Source organism: Perissodus microlepis, chromosome 20, assembly GCF_051167445.1.
Source record: "Perissodus microlepis isolate ML-2025 ecotype Zambia chromosome 20, ASM5116744v1, whole genome shotgun sequence".
Taxonomy (NCBI): domain Eukaryota; kingdom Metazoa; phylum Chordata; class Actinopteri; order Cichliformes; family Cichlidae; genus Perissodus; species Perissodus microlepis.
Genome location: NC_140480.1, coordinates 20,421,855 through 20,436,257, shown reverse-complemented (window position 1 = coordinate 20,436,257; position 14,403 = coordinate 20,421,855). Strand labels below are relative to the sequence as shown.

General features: G+C 43.7%; 1 protein-coding gene across 1 annotated transcript; it reads left to right on the top strand.

Moving 5' to 3' along the window:
* Window positions 1-5,219: 5,219 nt before the first annotated feature.
* On the top strand, window positions 5,220-6,899 carry LOC146364442 (zinc finger CCHC domain-containing protein 18-like). Its single transcript, XM_084918055.1, has one exon. The coding sequence runs from the start codon at window positions 5,220-5,222 to the stop codon at window positions 6,897-6,899; it is 1,680 nt and encodes a 559-aa protein (XP_084774181.1).
* Window positions 6,900-14,403: the final 7,504 nt, after the last annotated feature.

Genomic DNA, 14,403 nt, shown 5'->3' with positions numbered 1-14,403 from the left:
TTTAGCCTTGTTGTGCAAACAAGCCTGCATAACTTAGTAAATATAGAATTTGAAAAGTAACAAACCTAAAAAGAAACACTAGGTACGAGATACATGAGTACCTATGATACGGTGATACTTTTGGTAAACAACCATTTGACTAACATGTGTGTCTCACCTGCTCTTGTTCCCTCTCTGTTTTGTCCTCATTCTCCTCTCTCTCTCTCCCTCTCTGTTCCTCTCTCCCTCTTTGTGCTGAAAATCATCAAATATACAATTGAAACCAGATATTTACACACTCTTCAGATAAAAACAAACACTTTTTTAATTGTAACATCAAATCAGACTAAATGTTTATTTTTTTAGACTGATAAATATAAAAACTTGTTTGTTAACTTTAAGAGTAAAGAAAGAAACTATCTGTATGTCTTAATTGCAAATGGCACCAAATTGTATTCAAAATTGAGCCACACTTATGGAGCTCCACAATTCTTTTCCTGGTGTTTTGGTTGATATCTCTTGATTTTCCCATTTCAAAGAAACAGGCTCTGTGTTTTGCCTTATATGCATCCACAGCTGTGCCACCAATTTACTCACATGGACTCTACTAACCTATCAGAAGCTTCTTCAGCTCAGAATGGAATTGTCTGGAGTTTTCTTATTAATTAACAATAAACTTAGTGTATATGTACTCCTAAATTTGATGAAAGTGATAAAAAATAGACAGCTCTGTCTCTCTTTATTCTGACATTTAACTAATTCAAAAGATATTTCAATATTTATTTATCCAAAACAAAACAAGTTTACTCTAAATTGATGTTGTACAGTAAAAAAATATTCTTGTGTTTTCCATAAAGTGTATGTAAATATAAAATAACATCTACCTGAGTTTTTTCTTTGAAAGAAGCCCCTTATGTCCATTCTTGTATATCAGTGCATTACTGAAACCGATTTATTTAGCCGTGGAGGGTAACAACTGAAAATATGAAATAAACACACGTAAGCTAAGACTCTCTAAAGCAGACCTTCCCAAAGTGTGGGAGCCATGGGGGGGGGGGTGAAAAGGGAAAAAAACAAAAACAATGCTTGGACACTGCTAGCACGGGGCGCCCACACAAACGCAAAGCTGGAGATGAAGCATCGCTGAATATGTTTCCAAACCAACTTCATTCTAAGCCAAAGACTAGAAAATATGGTGAAGCATATCTTCCCTTTGGCTTCACCTGCACAAGTGCCGAGGTAGGTCTCCCCTGCAGAACTGGTTTTCCCTGCGTCGGGAGCACACGCCTGGCTCTCCACATCACGGACAAACAGTATCCCACAATCTTGATTTTTAGTTCACAAACACTTGTTGTAATGACTAACTACTCCTGACATTTTGGAGATGTTAGCTCTTTATACAGTAAAGTTACAGTAGAATACAAATAACATCAGGCTGATCCTGCCACAATTTGTTGCCCCTGTCTAAATCACGGACAAACAGTATCCCACAGCTGTTTATGTTTTTAAACCCATTTTGCACAGAGAGACATTTTTTGAAAAATGTATTGATAGCAATGTTGAATATTATTACACAGGGAAAAAAACCACCTACACATATAATAATTACACCGTGACGCCTCTGCCTTTGTAAATGGAGGGACAGTAACTGCATGTATATGTAAGCCTGTAAAACCTGCAGATAGAGACAAAATACTGTTAATCTGACTATCTGCCATTCTGCAATTCATCTCATGTAAACAATAACGTGGCGCACAGCGTGACGTGAAAAAAGGCACATACCTTTGACAAACTCTGTATTCCTCTCCACACTTAAACGCAGAAAAGGAGTTTTTAAAATATCCGTTTTCGGTGATTCAAAACGCCGTTTACGTGTGGACAAAACAGCTGCGTTTTCAAAAATACCCATGGAGGTGTGGAGTGAAAGAGTTAATAGTTTATTTTATTACTGCCTGTAACACATTGCAGATTACTTGTATTTGCTTAATTGTTTACTAAATGTTTGAGGTGTGAAATGAATGCAATGGAGCAAAATATGGGTGTGTGTGGTTGGAGAATGTGTTTGTGCGTGTGTGTGGGGGGGCGAACATTTTTCTTGTAAACCAAAAGGGGGGCCTAGCAAAAAAAAGTTTGTGAACCACTGCTCTAAAGAAACAGCATTGTTGTTGTTCGGCTTTTCATTTCTCCATTTGTTGATTCACTTGAAGAGCAAGTAACGTAATATGGGTCAAGTGATCCGTTTGATATCAATCTTTCGTGATACACCGTCATATTTACATTATTTGTACAGTACAAATGATTTGCTTTGATACCTGGTCAAACTTCAGTTCTCCTCTGTCTGCCCAGCTCCGTTTCTCCAACAGCGCACTTGCAGGCAGCAGCTCCCCCCGCCCCCTCGCTCAGTCACTTAGTGCCTGAGCTTGGATCATACCAATATTAGGGGGGATTTATGCACAGTCGTAAATTTCCACAGTGTGCACTATGTGCTTCGAATATTGTGTGTAGTTTTTTTTTTTTATATACAGTTGTCAGCCAGGCATCTAACTATGAAAAAATTACACTCCAAAAGACCCTGGGCTTCTGAAAAAACAACCTGGGCTTAAGCCCAGTAAGCCACCCCTCCCCCGCTCCGCCACTGCTCAAGTGTCTGAATATAATGTAAAACTTAGCAAAAAAAAACAATTGTAGATTCCCATGATGCATTGAGTTTTTCCTTTCCAGTCACCTTTCTCACTCACTATGTATTAATAGACCTCTCTGCATTGAATCATATCTGTTATTAACCTCTGTCTCTCTTCCACAGCATGTCTTCCTTCTCTCACCCCAACCGGTCGCAGCAGATGGCCGCCCCTCCCTGAGCCTGGTTCTGCCGGAGGTTTCTTCCTGTTAAAAGGGAGTTTTTCCTTCCCACTGTCGCCAAAGTGCTTGCTCATAGGGGGTCATATGATTGTTGGGTTTTTCTCTGTATCTATGAAGCGCCTTGAGGCGACTTTTGTTGTGATTTGGCGCTATATAAATAAAATTGAATTGAATTGAATTGAATAGATTTTCAGGCATGTTTGTTACAGGCGCCTGCTCAAGAATAAAAGATGGTCATACCATAATATTGCCTTTCAAGCTAACTGTCGGAAGTGTACAGCTGTATTTGCCTTACATGCTTTCCCCCCATTTGTTTGTACGTTTCAGTAAATTTCGGCACTTCCCAGTTTCAACAGCACAAAGCTGTCACGTGGTGCTGGTAGAGCCACCTGCAATGTTTACAATGCACTTCTGCATGAATCCTTGTTTTCAAAAGAGTTTCAAACTTTATGAAGTTAAACTATCAGAAGAATGCACATAAACAGCTACGATGTCAGTCCTCAAAGTATTTCGTTAGAGGTAAAAACAGGGCGTGGCTTTATTTTGGCATAAGACCACTTTTAACTACAAAATGGGAACCATAGTCAGCATCCAGTCTGTCCAATATTATTCAAGCTGGTATTTGGCTTTTTCAAAATCATGTTACTATTATACATAACCGACTTATTCTGACAGCCAGAAGAGACTAACGTTTTAGAATAGTTAGCAATAAGAAACTATTTCTAACATTCATTTGACAACACCGGCCGCCTGGAGCGGACACCTTCAGTAAAATCCTGCTGAAACACTGCCACCTTGTGGTGAAAGTTTTGCATGGGATTTTGGGGGGTTAAGGGATAGGGATGTGTAGCCCAGATGAAAAAATCATATTTACTCTTTATTTTAACTGTCCACATCAACAAGCGTCATATTTCCTATGACCATTGAATGCACCTCTCAGTTCACCCCACGTGAGGGCACCTAGCTCAGCGACCAATCAGAGCCTACCCAGGCCGCATTGACCCTGTCAGCCAGGAAGTGAGGTGAAGGTGCATGGTGCTCCCGGGTTTTTTTTCTCTCATCTCAGCAAGAGGAGTGGAGGCATCTGCTACTCAAACCGAGAAATCCACGGACAAAAGAGAGGAAAAACTCAGAATTGAGAGGAAGGAAAGCCAGCCTACTTACCTGCTGGAAGTCCGGAGTCGAGTGGCTGGATGAAGGAGAGAAGCAACGTCGGTAAGACGAGTGTTATTCCGACAGAAAAAACTTGTAGAGACTTACCGTCGTGATCACGCTAATGCTAGCTCGGTGTCTCACAGGCTAACCACTCACCTTTCATCCGGAGAGCTGCTGCAATTCTGACACCATTGTGTGTTGGGCTTTTGTGAAACAGAGCAACGGTGAGCAACATGTTCTTAGCCGCTCTAAAGCTAATTTTTGTCAGTTCACTGTGAGTTTAAAGTAATCTAGAGGGTAATTTTTAGTGCATTTCTCTCTCACGAATAGGCCTATAGTGTGGAGAAATTAAGCACACTGCTTTAATGCCTCTGAACTGAACTCACATGTATATTTTGTTGCTTATTTGCACATAGTTCTGAATTTGTTATGGTGTATTGTATTTTGAATGTCAATGGTTACTTACCATAAGTATTGTTTAATTAATGTTTACATGAATAGAGAAATATTTGAGCAACTTAGATGTTTAGTTCTCATATTTGATATACTTGAAAATTGAATGTTGTACAACATAACTGTGAGATTTGATAAGATTTAAGATGTTGATGCAATGAATATGAGGTTGATGCAATATTTTGATTTTGTATTTTAACCTTAAACAATGCATCTGAAACATACTGATTAGAATGTACATTTTATGACCTGGATTATAGGTCAGGTTTTTGGAGAGGACAGAAAAGTCCAAGGACCAGGACGATATTCTGGTTGTGATAGATGGCGAGCCAACCACTTTGAGGACGATCTACCCCAAAGAAGATACACACCCACACACTCATACATTCCAGTTACACTCACAAGGACCTTTGAAGTTGGCTATCGCCAGCTTAACTCTAAATTCTTAAAGGGCCCCAACGAATACTTTTATTTTGTTTGAGTGTGCACACTATTTATTTTATTTTATACTTTATCTGTACAAATTGGACAAATACCTGTTATACCTTGTAACAATACAAGAGTGGCTACTCAAAAGTTAACATTGTGTCCAGGTCATTATTGCTGCTCAATACTTTGGCTCCATACGAATTTGGTGTCTTCTGATTCTGGCCAGGGTCTTATTACGAGCCCAAGTAATTATTGCGCTGTAATTCACCTTTATACCTTAAAGTTGGTTACAGAAGTGGCGAGCCAGCCAGGAGCCATTTGATTTGAGCATCAATATTGAGGCAATGACCAGCATGGATTTCATACAAAAGTCTGGTGTCAAAATACCTAATGCGGTTGTTGTCGCTGGGATAACACGGGTATCTGAGAAAGATGAACAGGTCATTGACTTTCTGAAACAGTATGGTAAAATCGCAAGAGTCCTTTTTGTTGATGATTCACTGTCCGACTTCTACCAAAACCTGATCGTTGAATACTCTAGCAGTTCAGCCTTAGAAGGTTTAGAACCTTGTTTGCCATACACGTACACAGCACAAGTTGATCCCAGCGTTGTCTATGAAATTAAAACACTCAGTAGCATGTACACTACCAAGGTTGGGAGTAATGTTACAAAGACCTACTTGGCTGAACTCAAGGAACTAGCCAAGCTGAGTGGCAAAGACTACGGTGAGGTGTTGAAGGAGATGATGTGTCAGATTGGGGAGGATGTTGAAGCCATGCGACCTACCACTGAAGAACCTTCCCCCACGTATGTCGAGACTACTGTTGTATCTCTGCCCGTTCCTAAAGAGCGACAGTGTCACACCTCACATTCAGATGTTACACCAAGTGATATTGGTGCTACTGATCATGTTCCCCTCACTAATGGAAGGAGAGCAGCGTCCCTTTCAGTAAGTGACTTGAACCCACCTGACATTCAGAAGGTCGTGGTAGAGCATATCGTACGAAGGCAAGATGTTGTCCCACACATCCAGTCTCAGGTGAGACTCCGTTCTTTCTCCGGTAAGGTTCCCAGACCTAACAACGAAACTGATTATGACACATGGCGCACACAAATTGAACTGCTCCAAAATGATCCCAGCATGTCCCCCCTGCAAATATCCAGAAAGATCCACGAGAGCCTGCTCCCACCAGCAGCTGACATAGTTAAGAGTTTGCGGCCTGAGTCACCATCTGTGACTTATTTGCAGCTTCTAGATTCAGCCTTTGGCACTGTAGAAGATGGCGAGGAACTTTTCGCTCAATTCCTGAACACCCTTCAAGATCCAGGTGAGAAGTCATCCACTTACCTTCACCGGCTACAGCTAGCATTAAACAGAGCCACGAAGAGGGGGGGAGTCGCATGTGAAGAAGTGGACAAACATCTACTTAAACAGTTCTGCAGGGGATGTTGGGACAACGACCTATTCAGCGCCCTGCAACTTGAGCAAAAGAAGAGCAGCCCACCCCAATTCTCAGACCTGTTGTTAATGATTCGCTCTGAGGAAGATCGACAGCAAGCAAAAACTAGCCGTATGAGAAAACACATTGGCACCACAAAGCAGAGAACTCAGTTACAGTTCCAGGGTGCACATGTTTGTGAACCAGAGGAGAAACATGAGAGTAGCATTGCTGCTATTGAGGATCTGCGAAAGCAGGTGGCGAGTCTGCAAAGTCAACTAACTACATTCATGTCACAGAAAAAGACAAAGTTTGCAAACAGCAAGGGATCTGCAGGGAAGCCGCAGAGTAAGATGTCAAAGCCACATGATGTAGATGGACGTATGCAAAGACAGACTTCAAAGAGGCAAACGGGCAGACCCAAGCCCTGGTATTGTTTCAACTGCGGTGAAGATGGACATATCGCTCCATGCTGTGTTGACCCTGCTAACCCCAACCTAGTAGCAGAAAAAAGGAAGCAGTTGGAGGAGAAACAACGCCAGTGGGAAGCGCGAGATTGTACAGATTTGCCTTTAAACATCTAACAGTTCCTGTTGTGGGACAAACAGGAGCTGAGGAGAGTCAACAACGTCCCTCAGACGCAAACAATGGCGACAAATTCACAGCTGAGGTTAACAAAATAAGTACCCCAGTAAAGATTGTCAAAGCACAAACATGTTCTGGCTTAAACCATTCGGAGCAGAAACAATCTTTCCAACTCCCTAAACAGTTGATTGGTGCCAGAAGTACATCTCAAGTGACAGTGAGAGGTGAAGAAGTCAACTGTCTTCTTGACTCAGGCTCCCAAGTTACCACTGTTCCTGAGTCATTCTACCAGCAGCACCTTTCAGAGCAAAAGATCAAGCCACTACATGACCTCTTAGAAGTGGAAGGTGCTAATGGCCAGCTAGTGCCTTACTTTGGCTATATAGAAATGACCATAACTTTTCCAAAGGACTTTACAGGTGTTCCAGTAGATGTTAACACACTTGCTTTAATCGTCCCTGACACTTCACAATCCCTCATGCTCATAGGCACAAACACCCTAGATGTACTGTTCGACATCTACTCAAAGACTGACTTAGCCAATCGTCAACCCCTCCCACATGGCTACAAAGTAGTCTTCAAAATCATTGAGTTGAGACGGAAGCAGACAAGTGACACCCATCAGGGGGTAGTGAAGCTACTAGGCAAGATGCCTCAAGTCATTCCAGCTGGTTCAACTGTAGTGGTGGAGGGAGTCGCCCTTGGCAAGGGCCTTCAGGATGAAAAATCAGTTGTCATTGAGTACCCGTCATCGTCCCCCTTGCCCGGTGGCCTGCTACTTAAAGCCGGTCTGGTTGACTTTCCCCAGCGACGGCCCCACAAGTTGCCAGTTGTTATAAGCAACGAGTCTGACCACGACATTGTCATCCCTGCCAAGTGTACTATTGCAGAGGTTAGTGCTTATCAGACCATCCTATTAAAGGAACACAACAAGACCAAACAGTCAGAAACACCCCAGAGAACTCCAGAGACTCCGTCTTCCCAAGAGCCCACCATAACTTTCAATTTTGGTGACTCCCCAGTTCCACTGGAATGGAAACAACGCATCACTCAGCAGCTCAGCGGCATGCCTGAGGTGTTTGCACAGCATGACCTGGATTTTGGCCGGACGGACCAGGTGCGACATCATATAAAACTTTCGGATGACACGCCTTTCAAACTACGTGCCCGGCCAATCCACCCGCGGGACATTGAGGCTGTCCGGAAGCACATTCAGGAACTCCTTGATGCAGGAGTTATTAGAGAGTCAGAGTCCCCATTTGCGTCACCCATAGTGGTAGTCCGGAAAAAGAACGGCCAAGTCCGGTTGTGCATTGATTATAGGCGTCTAAACCTCCAGACTATAAAAGATGCGTACAGCCTTCCGAAGCTAGAGGACACGTTCTCAGCCCTCAATGGTTCACAGTGGTTCTCTGTTCTTGATCTAAAATCAGGGTACTACCAGATCGAGGTCGAAGAAGCAGACAAACCGAAGACGGCCTTCGTGTGCCCTCTCGGCTTCTGGGAGTTCAACAGAATGCCTCAGGGTGTGACGAACGCCCCCAGCACGTTCCAGAGGTTAATGGAGCGGTGCATGGGGGATATGCATTTGAAGGATGCATTGGTCTTTCTTGATGACGTGATAGTATTCTCCCGAACCCTTGAGGAACACGAAGAAAGACTCATGAAAGTGCTCACTCGTCTAAAAGAGTTTGGGTTAAAGCTGTCACCAGAGAAATGCGTCTTCTTCCAGACTTCAGTCCGTTATCTGGGACATGTGGTCTCCAGAAATGGAGTTCGGACTGACCCTGAGAAGATTTCGGCTCTTAAAACATGGCCTGTCCCACAGACTCTGCGAGAGTTAAAGTCGTTTCTTGGTTTTGCTGGGTACTATAGAAGGTTCGTTAAGGGGTATTCCAGCATTGTGAAACCTCTCCACAACTTAACTTCGGGGTACCCACCTAGCCACAAGAAATCAAAAGCAAACACAAGACAAAGTGCACATCAGTACCATGACCCAAAAGACCCTTTCGGAGGTCGCTGGACGTCAGCTTGCCAGCAAGCCTTCGAGTCAGTCATCCAAAGTCTCACCACTGCCCCTGTACTTGCCTTCGCTGACCCTCAGAAACCCTATATTCTGCACACTGACGCCAGTACCACCGGGCTCGGTGCTGTGTTGTATCAGGAGCAAGAGGGACAACTTAGAGTCATAGGCTATGCAAGTAGAGGGCTGTCACGGAGCGAAAATCGCTATCCAGCGCACAAGTTGGAGTTTCTGGCACTCAAGTGGTCAGTTACAGAAAAGTTCAGCGACTATCTCTACGGCAACCACTTCACCGTTGTAACGGATAGTAATCCGCTGACTTACATACTGACTTCAGCAAAACTTGACGCAACTAGCTATAGGTGGCTAGCAGCACTGTCCACATTCTCTTTCAAACTCCTCTATCGTCCAGGGAAGCAGAATGGAGATGCGGATGGATTATCACGCAGACCACACGGAGGGCTAGCGGACGATCTGAAATCACAAAAAGAGATTGAACGCATACAACAGTTCACTCAAGATCACCTTTGTGATCCAGACAACATCAATGCCGTAAATCAGTCTGTGGTGAAAGCAATCTGTGAGAGGCAGTTCACCTACAGCGTCAGTCCTGACAATGAAAGAGAGGCAGATGCAGATTGTGTTGCCTTGGTGGAGGTGCTTGCTATGTCTCCTAGTGCTGTACCTGATAGCTATGGGCAAGAGGAACAGTTTGGAGGTCTGCCAACCATTCCCCATCTAACTGAGGCAGGGCTGGCAGACGAGCAAAGAGCCGATCAGTGTATAAAGCATGTTATTTCTCAGATCGAATGTGGGGACACACCACCTCCAACCGTGCGTACACAGCTCCCTGAGCTTCCACTGCTCCTCCGAGAGCTTAACCGTCTTGAGCTCCGCAACAATGTCTTGTACCGGCGACGCCAAGAGGGGTCCCAGACAACCTACCAGCTTGTACTTCCAGCTGAGCTTCGCAACACAGTCCTCGCCAGTCTGCATGACCATATGGGTCACATGGGAGTTGATCGTACACTGGACCTTGTAAGGACAAGATTTTATTGGCCAAGGATGGCTTTGGATGTGGAAAGGAAAGTGAAGACGTGTGGCAGGTGCGTGCGGAGGAAGGCACGGCCTGAAAGAGCGGCCCCCTTGGTCAACATTAATACGACACGACCTCTTGAACTCTTGTGCATGGACTTCTTGTCCCTGGAAGCTGACAAGAGTGGAACCAAGGATATATTGGTGATCACGGACCACTTCACTAAGTTTGCAGTTGCTATCCCAACACCTAATCAAAAGGCCCGCACGGTGGCAAGGTGTCTGTGGGAGAACTTTATGGTACACTATGGCATCCCAGAAAAATTGCATAGTGACCAGGGTCCAGATTTCGAGTCCCGCACAATCAAGGAACTCTGTCAGGTGGCTGGTATCCACAAGGTGAGGACAACCCCATACCATCCTAGGGGCAATCCTGTGGAACGATTTAATCGTACCATGCTTGACATGTTGGGCACTCTCCGGGATCAAGATAAGTCCTGTTGGCGTGACCATGTAAGACCCCTGGTCCACGCTTATAACTGCACCAGGAATGAAGTGACTGGTTTCACACCGTACGAACTGATGTTCGGGCGCCAACCTCGGTTGCCAGTTGACCTTGCATTCAACCTGCCAGTACAAGAGGAACAACACTCATCTCACTCTGAATATGTGCAAAAGCTCAAGTCACGTCTCAAAGAAAGCTACAAGTTAGCTATGGACAAGGCTGCAAAGATAGCTCACAAGAACAAAATGAGGTTTGACAGACATGTAATTGCCTCAGACTTGGAAGCTGGAGATCGGGTATTGGTCAGGAATGTCCGTATCCGGGGCAAACATAAGATTTCAGACAAGTGGGAACTCACTGTGCATGTAGTGGTGAGAAGGGCAGGCAACCTCCCAGTATATACGGTTAAGCCTGAAAACAAAGATGGTCCCCTAAGAACACTACACCGGGATCTCTTGCTACCATGTGGCTACCTACCTGTGGAGGAAAGCAGTGAGCATGTACAAAAGCCAGTGTCACGCAGGCCAAGAACCCGTGCAAATCCAGCACTAGAGGAAGAGAACTCCTCAGACGAAGAAGATGATTTGCTCATTCCTGTTTGGTTCAGTTCCCCTGTCCACACAGTGAGTGAGAGTCCTGTCAATGTTCCTGATATTGACAACCCACCTGTTTTTGACAGCCAATCTGATTTTGGCGACATACCTGATATGCCTAACAGTACTACAGATAATACTGAGTCCTTATCTACCAATGGAGTCACACCGACCGAACAAGTGGATGAAGCAACCTTAACTGAAAATGACTCACCTGTTGATGACCCAGACGTCCAAGAAAGGCAACTTCCATTTCAGGAGGCTGGCACCAGAGGTGCGAATCCTGAGGAGAGAATTGAGGAGATAGTCCCAGTGGATACAGGGGAAAACACAGATACAAATGATTCTGTAAGGAGATCTGAGAGAAACCGTCGTCCGCCACGACGGCTTGACTATACGGAGCTAGGCAATCCTCTGATCACTGCAGCAAAATCATTCTTGCAAGGACTGTCTTCAGCTTGGGCAGATGTCATCAGTGATGGTGAAGAGCCTGTTCCGCCCTCTTCCTTGACCCGTCAAATAATCATCATTTAACTGTCTACCATGCACAGGGACGTGCATGAGTTCAGGAGGGGAGGGTGTAGCCCAGATGAAAAAATCATATTTACTCTTTATTTTAACTGTCCACATCAACAAGCGTCATATTTCCTATGACCATTGAATGCACCTCTCAGTTCACCCCACGTGAGGGCACCTAGCTCAGCGACCAATCAGAGCCTACCCAGGCCGCATTGACCCTGTCAGCCAGGAAGTGAGGTGAAGGTGCATGGTGCTCCCGGGTTTTTTTTCTCTCATCTCAGCAAGAGGAGTGGAGGCATCTGCTACTCAAACCGAGAAATCCACGGACAAAAGAGAGGAAAAACTCAGAATTGAGAGGAAGGAAAGCCAGCCTACTTACCTGCTGGAAGTCCGGAGTCGAGTGGCTGGATGAAGGAGAGAAGCAACGTCGGTAAGACGAGTGTTATTCCGACAGAAAAAACTTGTAGAGACTTACCGTCGTGATCACGCTAATGCTAGCTCGGTGTCTCACAGGCTAACCACTCACCTTTCATCCGGAGAGCTGCTGCAATTCTGACACCATTGTGTGTTGGGCTTTTGTGAAACAGAGCAACGGTGAGCAACATGTTCTTAGCCGCTCTAAAGCTAATTTTTGTCAGTTCACTGTGAGTTTAAAGTAATCTAGAGGGTAATTTTTAGTGCATTTCTCTCTCACGAATAGGCCTATAGTGTGGAGAAATTAAGCACACTGCTTTAATGCCTCTGAACTGAACTCACATGTATATTTTGTTGCTTATTTGCACATAGTTCTGAATTTGTTATGGTGTATTGTATTTTGAATGTCAATGGTTACTTACCATAAGTATTGTTTAATTAATGTTTACATGAATAGAGAAATATTTGAGCAACTTAGATGTTTAGTTCTCATATTTGATATACTTGAAAATTGAATGTTGTACAACATAACTGTGAGATTTGATAAGATTTAAGATGTTGATGCAATGAATATGAGGTTGATGCAATATTTTGATTTTGTATTTTAACCTTAAACAATGCATCTGAAACATACTGATTAGAATGTACATTTTATGACCTGGATTATAGGTCAGGTTTTTGGAGAGGACAGAAAAGTCCAAGGACCAGGACGATATTCTGGTTGTGATAGATGGCGAGCCAACCACTTTGAGGACGATCTACCCCAAAGAAGATACACACCCACACACTCATACATTCCAGTTACACTCACAAGGACCTTTGAAGTTGGCTATCGCCAGCTTAACTCTAAATTCTTAAAGGGCCCCAACGAATACTTTTATTTTGTTTGAGTGTGCACACTATTTATTTTATTTTATACTTTATCTGTACAAATTGGACAAATACCTGTTATACCTTGTAACAATACAAGAGTGGCTACTCAAAAGTTAACATTGTGTCCAGGTCATTATTGCTGCTCAATACTTTGGCTCCATACGAATTTGGTGTCTTCTGATTCTGGCCAGGGTCTTATTACGAGCCCAAGTAATTATTGCGCTGTAATTCACCTTTATACCTTAAAGTTGGTTACAGATGCAGTGGCGGTCCTAGCCTGTTTGGCGCCCCGGGCGAAAACGCTCCCTCTTGCGCCCCCCCCCCCCCCCCACACACACACACATAAAACATATTAAGGATTATACATTAACATAAAACTGTTGTAGGAACCATACTGAATTTCTCCAGAGAAACACACACACACACACATGAAGAGAGAGAGAGTATGCATTGTATGCAAACGGCTACCAAACAGCCATCATAATTTGTCATACAATGAGAACAGGACAAATCAACAATTGACACTGACTAATTAATATTAAAATCTGTAACATAATGTATTGTTTGGAGTTTAGTCTGTTACTGTTACTATTTTTACCATTTCTTTTTGGAGCAACTGTAATCCACATTATTTCCTTAGGGAAAAGTATTCTGATTCTGACTCTGATTGTTTCAGGATGACCTGCCATTATCCAATGACACATCTGCCTACCTGTATCTTTTGCTCCTTTCTCCTCCTCTTCTTTTCTATTTTTTTCTAAACTGAGCACCTGATGGCGTTGAACTTTTGTCCATCTTACATTGGTTTTAATTTTGCACTCCAGTATGAACACAAATCCACCAACTCGAGGATCACCACAACATAACCTTATAGACCTACACCTTAGTTCACAGATTCACTTTGTCTAGGGTTTATTTCTGGGATTTCACACAACCCAGGATTCAAATCATGAATACATAATGGGCTTGGATTTACATCATTATGAATGAAATGTGCTCTATTTGGAAGCAGCCGCCCCCTATCGACGGGTTGTGTGTGAGACTTTAAATCATCAAATTGTAAATTATAAATTTTAAATTGTTATTGATCCCTTTACCCCAGTCCTAAAGTGTATATTTATTTTCTTACTCTTCTTACATTTACTGTTTGTTTACTTGCACTGCTGTAACTGGAGCCTCGTCGTCTCGTCTCTCTATATACTGGACTGTATGTAGCAGAGATGACAATAAAGTTTACTTTGACTTCAGCAGCAAGCAGGCGCACCGAGGGCTCTCGCGCTCACTTTTCGTGTATAGAATTTCAAAAAATTATAAGTCTGTATCATAATGTCTGGTGTTTTCGTGTTTGTCGTTTTGTTTTTATTTTGTGAGTTGGTTATTAGATGCTGCTCCAGCCAGCCAGTGAATCCCCCGCCGCCCCGCCCTCTCCTCCCTGTGCCGCAAGCAGCAGGCGCACCTCGCAAACGGAGGGCGCCCTTACTCCCAGCAAATGGGCGATGGAAAACCGATCGGTGCCTATGCCATTCCCAATATGCGCTGGC

Bases quoted from the DNA above. Each gene is read 5' to 3' on its own strand.
- LOC146364442 (XM_084918055.1), top strand. From the start codon at position 5,220: ATGACCAGCATGGATTTCATACAAAAGTCTGGTGTCAAAATACCTAAT.